This window comes from Anopheles cruzii, chromosome 2 (assembly GCF_943734635.1).
Source record: "Anopheles cruzii chromosome 2, idAnoCruzAS_RS32_06, whole genome shotgun sequence".
NCBI classification, from domain to species: domain Eukaryota; kingdom Metazoa; phylum Arthropoda; class Insecta; order Diptera; family Culicidae; genus Anopheles; species Anopheles cruzii.
Window position 1 is genome coordinate 9,801,417 of NC_069144.1, and position 10,211 is coordinate 9,811,627.

The 10,211-nt window shown below is 45.5% G+C and overlaps 1 protein-coding gene across 1 annotated transcript in view; it reads right to left on the reverse strand.

Moving 5' to 3' along the window:
- Positions 1-9,388: 9,388 nt before the first annotated feature.
- LOC128277984 (zinc finger protein 467) overlaps positions 9,389-10,211 on the reverse strand; it is a 3,922-nt gene continuing 3,099 nt past the window's right edge. Inside the window, exon 5 of the mRNA XM_053016603.1 lies at positions 9,389-10,144. Coding sequence (XP_052872563.1) covers positions 9,389-10,144 — 756 coding nt within the window. The remainder of the gene's footprint in view (positions 10,145-10,211) is intronic.

Consider the following 10,211-nt stretch of genomic DNA (forward strand, 5'->3'; position numbering starts at 1 on the left):
TTGCAGCGGACTATTTTCCGTACCTATTTTTGAATTTTCACCATCATCTTCTTCTCGTTTCTCGTTTGTTGGTTCCTTTCCATCCTCTTAGCCGTAATTTTTGTTGTGGTTCATTTCAGATTGTTTGTTTTTTCCAGTTTTCTCGTGTTTTCTCTTGCTCAAATATAGTATTGTAGGAATTAATTTGCATGCTGTTACCATATTACTTGCATTGGGATGCGTTTTTTTTGTTTTTGGTTTTATCAATTTGTTATACGTAATTATTATTCATGCGCTTTGATGAGATTTAAAACTTCACTTCCACGTGACAGTATAGAGCGAGACTTTACTTTTAGTACTTCGCGGTCAAGTTTGACTTGCCTTGTTTTTTTCGATTGATTTTCTCTCCCTGTTGTCTGTTGTTCGCTGTTCTAATCTTTTCGCTTTAGCCATCTAATTTGAGATCATACAAAGGTTGTTGGTAGTTCACTAAACTTATGCACTCATTTTCGTGACGCATCCCGCGTACCGTCTCTCGTTCACCATTGTTTGTGACTGAACCAGTAATGCATAAAATGGTATCGAAGTGGGGGAACAAGTACAACAATGTAGATCATTCATTTCTTTTTTTGTTAATTTATTAATGTGTTCATTTGTTTTCATTTGGTAATGCATGTGTTTTGTTATGGATGCTTTTCTTGTTTCGTTTTAAAATTATTATATATATGTATGGTGAGCACTTCACAATCGTGTTCTTTTATGCGTGTGTGTGTTTAATTTTAATTTTCTTCAGTTTTCTCGTCCTCCTTATGCATTGCTCTCTCTCTCTGCTTTCTTTCTTTCTTAATTTTATACTCGCGTAGACAGTTTTCAACGTTACAAAATTCTGAATAGCAGCTTTGCACCCTCACCGATCACTGCCGCTGCGCTTAGTTTTGTTGGTTAGTTTTGTTTTGTTTTTATGATTTGCTTATGCATAATTTTTGCTGAATTTTACACGTTTTCGAATTTTTGTTCACTGTCCGGCTCCGGCCGGGCTCCCATGCTTTCGTGTACACTGTTTGTAAACTACGAGTTCATCTCAATGTGTAACTGTTCTACGCCGTGGCCGGTGCCGGAACCGTTCTGATGTTGTTCTTTACCCATTCGTGGGTGCTGTTTGTTTGTTTTTTTTCTGTTGCCGAGACATTCCGATCCGAGACACTGTGCTGTTTGGTCGGCTCGACCCCAAAATGTAACCCCAAATACGTTTGTAACCCCAAAAAGACTCATGCTGCCAAAGGACTGTCCTGACGTGGAGAGACAATGATGTTTTCGCTAGCAAGTGGCTGTTCGTGTGTTGCTATCAATTCTTGCCAACTTGGCTTCGCTTCACCCTCGCTTCACACCTTGTGGTTGTTGTTCTGCTGATTGCTGTTGCTCTCGGTTGGTGGTTGAGTAACGGAAAAAAGTGTTTCGAAAATGCACAAACACAAACCTACCTTTGGTAAAATTCAAACTCAAATGCTCTGAATGTGTGTCCAAAGTTAATATCATCACCATCATATCATCCTGATCGAACGTTAAGATCATTGCAAAAAATGTTGTATCAGAAACATCGTTCCCAGATGTTGTTACTGTTACGTGGCCTACCTTTTCTTTCCCAACGTGACCGAAACTGCTATTGCCGGAAGTGGGTCTGTGAAAATGTGTTCCAGTTGTTTGTTGCTTGTTTTCTTGCTTTATCTCCTTCTGCCTGCTCTATTACTTGCTGTGCTTGTGTTTTCGTGTCATTTGATGTGGCTGTTTGATATCGGTTTATATTGTTTCATGGTTGGGGGTCTAGTTTTGTGTTCCTTGATTGAGTTGCATCTTGTTTGTTTGTGCGTATAACTATTGTTCTATTGTTTCTGTGCTGTCCCGTTGGTTTGTTATTGTTGCGTCCGTTAGTCCGTACGGGTTTTGTTGGCCACGCAAATGCGCGTGGCATTTGCGGCGTGCGTTGCACTTAGTTAGGTTTTACATTCGTTTCACTATTTTTTGTTTGTTTGTTCGTTTGTTGCGTGTCTTGGTTTAGTCCGGTTTTACTTCTCTCTGGTTCTGGTTGTAAATATGGACAAACCCACGGGGGCGGCGGCCGCCCGTGGGAATGCTTTGAGCTAGCTTTGTGGCGTTTAAATATAAACTCTGGCACTGTGTGATGTGTATGTTGGCACAGCGGGGCACGGATCCTTCACCACGCACACCACCACCCTGGTGGGGCGCGATCGGATCGGCCCGGCCCGCCGTCGAATCTGTTTAATCATTCTTTGCTTTACAATAAACCTATGTTAGAAAAAATAAAAACAAAAATAGTTTCCTTGCGTTTGCTTTACTATTGTTGCTTGGTTGTAACAATCGGTTGATCGGTCGGCGATCGAACCGACCGCCGACGTTTGGCTGACTGTGTTGCTGCTGCCGCTATCTGTTGCTGGATATTGATTATGTGTGACTCTTGTTTGTTACAAACTATCGTCCGTCTCCTGTTTGCTAGTGGCTGCCCTCGTAACCTTCAGCTCTCAATCCACGCCTTACGCCTTATTAGGTCCTCTTTCGCCCGAGGGGTACGTATTGTTTGCTCGTGCTGCCGCCTGTGACCCATTCGCCTTCCGTCGGTGAGCTCTGTTGGCTGTTTCTCCTCTTTTTGGTTTCACTTTGTTTTAATAAAATATTTAAAAATGATCTCTCGTTAACAACTCTATTACTAGTAGTGTTTGTAAGTGTGTGTTTTTAGATGCTGCTTCATATTGCGTCCTTTGGCTGACCTGTAGTTTGCTGCTGTATTTGTTTTACTTACACTTTCTGTCTTCTGACTGCCCATGGGCTGGCGTACGGCAAAACCTATGTACAGCATGTTCATTTGCTCGGGAAGAACCGTTTTCCACTAGATGCCTACCGCAGCCTCCGTCGGAATGGACAGGTTTCTCGGTCGCTTCGGCTGTTCTCGTTTGCTTCGTTTGCTTCGTAATAGACACATATTTATGGATACCGTGTTGTTTGTTTGCTTAAGACCTACGTGTTTATGAATAGAAGAGACACACACATTTTCACGACGTTGTATTACACTTTTGTTTCTTTTTGGTTTCCTGTCTTTACCGCTATGTGGTTGAGTGCCCTTTTTCCCTTCTGTCGCCTTCGGTAAATGCTTGGCGCTTGCATGCCGCCGCCCCTGGCATGCGCGCGAAATTTATTCAAAAATACCTTCTCGCCGGAAGCGGTTGACTCGTTAGGGCTCTTTTGTTACCCAACGTTTATCCCATTTCCGCCAGTGTGTTGGTTTGGGGGTTTGTGAAAATAACAACCGAAAGCTATAGAAACATAACGAGGGTAACGTTGGCAGTTGTTAGATAGTTGTTTTTCCGCTTTTTGTTTTCTGTTGCGTGTTGTCGCTTATTCGTAGGTCTGTATCTGTATACAACGGCTATTGTTAAAATTTTCACAAGTGCTTCTCCGGTTCCAAAATGGGATGCGCGTTTGATTGGTCTTCTTTGTTCTGTGGTTGTATTTGTACTGCAGATTAGCTATCGTTCTAAGGAACCAAACAGTGAAAGAAACTTCAACGCCAGTGGCTGAAACGAACCGAAAACTGCAAAAAGAAATGAAGAATTGCAAGTAAGAACTAAAGAAAACAACACTTTTCGATCAAATCATAAAATATACTGTTATTCTCTCAGTTTTATTTTACAACAATTATTGTTGCTATAATATATGTGTATATACGGGGGTACGCCGCCTTACGCTAAAATAGAAACAATTAAACTAAAAACTTATAATAAACTCAAAGCTTATCTCCTATGCACGTTTCCTTCGCATTCGCTCAACAGGCTGCAAGCAAGATGCACCGATTTCGCGATTCAAAATAACACAAAAGTGGAACCTAGCTTCGTGAATTTCCTTCACGGAACTGTGTGTCCCCGCCGGCGCCTTCCGTTCGCGCGCCCGCTCCTTCAGCTTCTCGTATACGTTTACGCAGTGAAGCTATCTAATAGTTGCGTTGACCACAGTTTGTTTCCGGTAAGTCAAACCAAAATGCACATGAACAGAACCAAAGAAAACGGGTCTCACAAGTTCACACGGAGATTCCTCTCGCTAGAGTACGGATATACGAATTAAGGGGGAAAAATTAAGGAAATACACTCCCAACAGCTTTGTACGCTTAAAAGAACTTAGCAAAAGTAAAACGCCCTCAATTCTCGTCTCTCGTCGGTCTATGGCACACCCGGAGGCCCAGAACCCACCAGGGTGGTTGGAAGAAAACGGCTGCCTCCGACTCATAATGCACGCCTCTCCAGATTAAAATGCGCTTTCCATTCGATGACCGTTGCGCTGCTTCATTCAACAAAACACCCACCTTTTCCCATTTCCTGGCTAACGCGTTCATATAAAGAGAAACAGATAATTTTGCTTTTTTGCCTAAACGATTTAATTTAGATAACACCTAAACCCGGCCACTTCGTCTTCGTTGGGGGGGGAGGCCGAAAAAACCGAAACCGCATCCCGCCGCCCGCGAATCGGTGAGAGCTTTGTCGCGAGAGTATTGTGTCTTCGTCGTTATAAATTTCGGTCCGACCTTCCAGCTTGATACTATCCCTATCTCTTCCTCTCTCTCTCTCTCTCGACCATCGGCCGCATTAACACGCGAATAATTTTGATTGCCTAAAAATGAGGAGGATTTTTGAATACTTTAAATGCCTAAAGTGAGTTTGAGAAAGTTCCTAAAGCGGCGAGAACGTCGCTCCTTCTCGCCGCCACTGCACAGCTTATAAGTTTTAGCTACTATAGAACAATATCTTCCCGTTTCTTCAAAACCAATTCTCTCCCGACGCGCCTTTTGCGACGATTTTTGCAATAAATCTCTTTACATTCATGACTTTTGTTTCCCGGTTTTGTTTTAAATTTAGTTTACTCTCTCTCTCTTAGGTGTATCTCTTAGGTGTATCTCTTAGGTGCCCTGCGCCGAGAATAAAACACGTTCCTTCTTCTTTTCTTTGTATGAGTTTTGCTTGCTTGTTCACTTTGTTTTTGGTTCCGGTTCAAATTTTGACTCTCTCTCATTCCAAATAGCTATATTTGTTTGTATATATAATTTTCTTTAAAAAAATTTTTTTTAAACATTTGACCTAAACATTCGTTTTCTCGCCCACCCGGCTTTTTGTAGTTTTCCTGCCATTTCTTTCTCTCCCTCTCTATCTCTGTCTCTCTCTCTCTCGTTCATAGTTTCGTTTGCGTTTGGTTTCTAATTTCGCTGTTTACACTTTACAATCACGCATTGCCATCTGTCTCTGTTTCTCTCTCTTTCTCTCTATCTGTCTGTCTATTGTTTTCGTTTATGCTTTTGATTTTACTTCACTCAGTTCCAAACAAGTTTATCGTGTTTTCTCCTTCCCTTAGCACGTGTTTGTGTTTACTGTTTCCTTTCTAACGCTTCCTAAACAGTGTGCGCAAAAAAACCATTAATTTAGAAATACTTTCGTGTGTTTTCATTTTTCTTCTATGTTTGTTGTGTGTGTGTTTTGGGAGTTTTTGAGTAGGTGTGTGTGTGTGAAGCATCCTTGTGAAGCATTCTTTGTGCTTTTCCTTGTTTCACTTTTGTTTGATTGTTTGTTGGATTTTACGCTTTTTTGTTGGTTATCACAGTTCTTTTGCATCCTTTACTTGCGCATTAAATGTTTCCTTTTCTTCCTTGGCCCGACTATAGAGCTCTTCCAATAACTTATACGGAAACCGGTACAAAGTTCAAACTATGGCGTGTACTCAAACGTGTTAAACAAACAAAAACAAATGCTGTTGCAAAATTGGGGAATCGTCAGTGCGCACTGTTAAAGAACAATCTACAAAACGGTAAAAGAACCGGGAAAAAGGATGGAAATTAAAGGTTTCTCCATTAGGGAAGGCTCCTGGGTGTGGAACGGAAAGGACAAAGTTACGTTCGAAACTCATTAGATTGTCTTATTTAGCGAGCTTAGCGAGTGATCGCAAAGTATTAACGTATTGCACATTTGACAACCAATAATATACCATCATTACTGTACTTGAAATGGCCCTTAAATACTCGTTTGAAAAATCAGTTACAAGTTAAAAATGATACATTTTTGTTTGTTTTTTCCAACTACTACAACTACGATAAGAAACAGCGAACAAAACTTAAACCAAATAACGCACGCGTAGCCGTGTCCCCGCGGCTGACTCGTAGTATCACCGTGTATCGCCTATGAATAGCGCCATGCCTTCCGCTTCTCCGTCCGAGGTGCGTGCCGCTCTCCTTTCTACAACTTCCTACTTTAACTCCTAGTGCTCTTTGAACAATTTAGCATAGCCGAAATGGATGTTACGCGCGTTTGACGCGTTGTCAGTGACTAAGTGACACTCGTTTTGCGATATCATTTTGTTTTCTTGTTTGCAGCCTAAAGATTTCCACGATCACGCGACTACCGACAGACGGATTGCGAAACCCTTCTAACTAGTGATATACTCTCTCTCTCTCTCTCTCCCTCTCTGTCTCTAGTAGTGGTAGTAGAAGTAGTGGCTTAGCGTATGGTGTAGTAGATGCAAAATAAAACGGAACTAAAACAAACAAACCGTTGCCGCAGGAGAGGTAAAGTATACTAGGCAAACAGAACATCTCCCGGTGTCCCGGGGTCCGGTACCCTCCTCCAGTGAAAGAGAGTTCTATTTATTCTCACTCTCTATCTCTGCTTTCGGTCATCGTTGCAGCAGTTGCTTCTGCTGCGCTTCTCAGTAGTAGCGGCTCCTTCCCCATATAGTTTCGCTTGACTTTCTACGGGTGGCGATCACCCCAGTTACAGTGTTTTCCACGCCACGGTCGGGCTGTGGCTGTGTTCACCCGCCACGTGGGCATAAATTCGAGATTTACATACATGGGGTTTCTTTTCTTGCTATTGTTTCTGCACCAAACCCACTAATATCCCTGCGCTGTCCGTTGGCCACAACATCCGTAACCTTTCTGCGTTACATTGCGTGACATTCCTTCTTGGTCACACCTCCCCACCTTCGCCGGTCCTGCCACTCCCCGGCACACTTGAGCTTGGCACACACTGTTACTCTCTCTCTCTCTCTCTCTCTCTCTGTCTGCGGGTGTGCAATGGTACTCGCTTTGGTAATGCACACCGCGGCATGGCACATGCGCATCGTTTCTGCTGATCATCTGTGATCATTAAATGCGATTTGGCAATCCCCTCGATCCCTCGCAGCAAATGGCACACATCTCGCGCGCGCTCCGGCAACCTCCGGAGCCGCTGTGCTGTGGCGGGGGGTTGGTTATTGATTATTCCCACCCAGCACCAGTTTGGCAAAAGAAAAGAAAAACAATACGGCGGTGGTGCACCTACAACCGAAATTTGTCCGTTCGACGGGTAGACCCCCACAAAAATAAAACGCATCCCACCAGGATGCTTCACCTTGCGCGACCTGCGGTATGCGTATTGGCTCTGCTGGGTTGGATTGTTGTTGTCGGAAAGCAAAACCAAAAGCATGCATTGGGCACAAAAACCAAGGCACTTGACCCGGCTGGCTGTTGCTGTGAGGTCAGAGGTTCGAACGAAAATAGTTGTTTGGTGTAGAGCGGCGGAAGTGGGTTCACCGACGGTCCGTCGCTCTCGCTGCGCATACGCGTTCCATATCTATTGCACTTCTATTGTTTGTGCCCAGTTTGTGGTTGGCTTCAATAAATTGCTGCTATAACGGTTTGTGGCGGCTGTTGCTGTGATCTGTATTAAGACTGGTGTAGTATGTGTGTGTGTAGATTGGCATTATTGTTGTATAAATATTGTTAGGTACTAAATAACAACTGTATATTGTTCTATCTCGCACCTCTGAAGGAGGTGGTGTGGCTTTAACTATTGTTTTGGGGGGTTCTCACCCAGATTCCACTCTGGTTGTTGGTCTCTCTGGGTTTGTGGTGTGTTTGTGTGTATTAAGATTAGGACCCTCTCTCTCTCTCTCTCGCTCGCTCGATCACTCGCTGTTTCTATTGCATAACTCAATTGCACTACCTGCCACCGCGCGGCTTCGGCGATCGCGGATTCTTTTCTATTGTTTTGGTGCGGTTAACACACCGGGTTCCGCCCACTGCCCCCCCGCCTGCCATTCCGTGTCACGATCTCCTCGATCGGCTCACGACATACTAACACGACGGACATACAAAAAGCACACGAACACACCCGGAAGAATTGGGGAAGCATGATCTAGCTCTTAATACAAAATAGCGCAAGGCCGAATGGGCCTATTGAAAGAGCTCTCTATCCCTCTCACACTCCCCTTCTCGCTTTCTCTCTCTTTCTATTGTTTGCTGTCGGTGTGGTTAAAAAACTTCAATGTCCTTCAATAAGAAAAATAGCACCTATCTGTATCGGTATCGGTATTGTGGTTGTGGTGTAACGTTTCATGCTTCTCGGTTTCTCTCTCTCTCTGCCGCACGCGTCTTCTATTGCAGGGATATGGCTCTGTGTGTATATAAAGATTGTAGTAGTATCTGTAACAGGATACCGACGACCGGTGGAAGGCCGCGGTTCAACTATAGTAGTAGGAAACAAAAACAATCTCGGCTTGACCTGTTGTGTTCAATAACTATATCTCTCTATTGCAAATATGCGCTCCGAGGTGTGTGTGTGCTTACGCGGAACTTGACGTATGTATGTGTGCGTGCGTGTACGTGTCACTATAGCCTACTCAACGCTTCTCTCCGTCACGGTGTGTAGAGGTATTTCTTTTGCGTGTCCTTATCCGGAGTTTCGTCCGACATTCGAACATTAAGATACGAAGAGCGAACCCTCTTCAGAATGGCAAGTGAAGCAGTCCTGTGTGATTGAACGAACAAAACAAAAAGTGGCTAACAACTGCACCGGAAAGGGTGGATAATGAGACCAGACCACACATAACGATCATCTTCTGCCGCCGCGTTGCCTCTTTCGCGTTGCCGCGTTGCCGTGTGTTTCACTCTTGTTGCCCGCTCCAAGGTTGCTTCGATTGACTTCGAATTGGAACGCCTCTCAGCTGGCTCTGGCCCACCGAACGCCCACCGATTGGTAACCTCTGACTTGACTGTGCTTTTGCTGTGCGCGCCTGTGGCCATTTTGCTCTCTGTTCCCGAGAACCACCTCTCCGCATCCCCTCCATTGCCGGCCGTCCGCCCGCCCAATCTTCCTTCCTCTCAGTCTTTGGTTTCGATTACGGATTTGCACCTTCGTTTTGCTAGGTTATGTTGCCTTCCACCACAGCCGCTCGCCGCATCGGGCGGTTCTCAGTGCCTGGCCATCGGAAGTGGTGGTGGTGCTGCTGCTGCTGCCGGATGTCGTGTTGGTGGTGGTTGGTGCAGGTGAACCAAATGGTGCCGCTGTTCCAGCTCCAGGTCGGTGGTGGTGGTGGTCGGATATCACTGTGCCACGACGGCTTGCGGGGTGGCCACAATGGCAGCGGCGGCGACGGGACCGCCTGCCGAAACCGGTGCCACCGATGTGACCGGGACGTGCGGTGGGGGTGGTGGCGGGGGCTGTTGTTGTTGTTGCTGCTGCTGCTGCTGCTGTGGCGGACCACCGGCTCCACCCAGACCGGCCGATTGCTGCTGCTGCTGCTGGTTGGCCGGATTCGACGAAGCGACGGAGGCGACCGCGGCAGCGGCTGCTGCTGCGGCGGCCGAGTTGGCGTTGGCTGCCGCGACGGCCGCCGCTCCCGCCGCGAACGACTGATTGAACGGCGGGCCGTAGCACTGCGGGAAGTACAGCTCGTGCTTGACCGGCGCCATCCGCTGGATAAGCTGGTTCTGCTTGTCCGCTGCCGCCATCAGGAACGTGGGCGACACCTTCTGCTCGATAATACCGTTGTTGTTGTTATTATTGTTATTGTTGTTGTTGTTATTGTTGCCATTGTTATTGTTATTGTTTGTGGCCGCGTTCCCGTTGGTTCCGGGGGCATTATTGTTGTTGTTGTTGTTGTTGCTGTTGTTATTGTTATTGTTGCTGCTGTTGTTATTGTTGTTGTTGTTGTTGGCGGCGGCAGCCATTTGGTTGGCCAGCTTTCTCGACTTGGACGAATGCGGGTTCATGTGGTTGTCGATATGTTTCTTAACCTCCTGCTCGGTGGCAAAGCGGCGCCTGCAGTTCGGCATCGGGCAGCAGAACGGTCGATCACCCTGCAAAAGAAGGAAACGTTTAGCTTCCCGAACTGGTGACAACTTTCGGTGACGCCGTTAGCCAAAA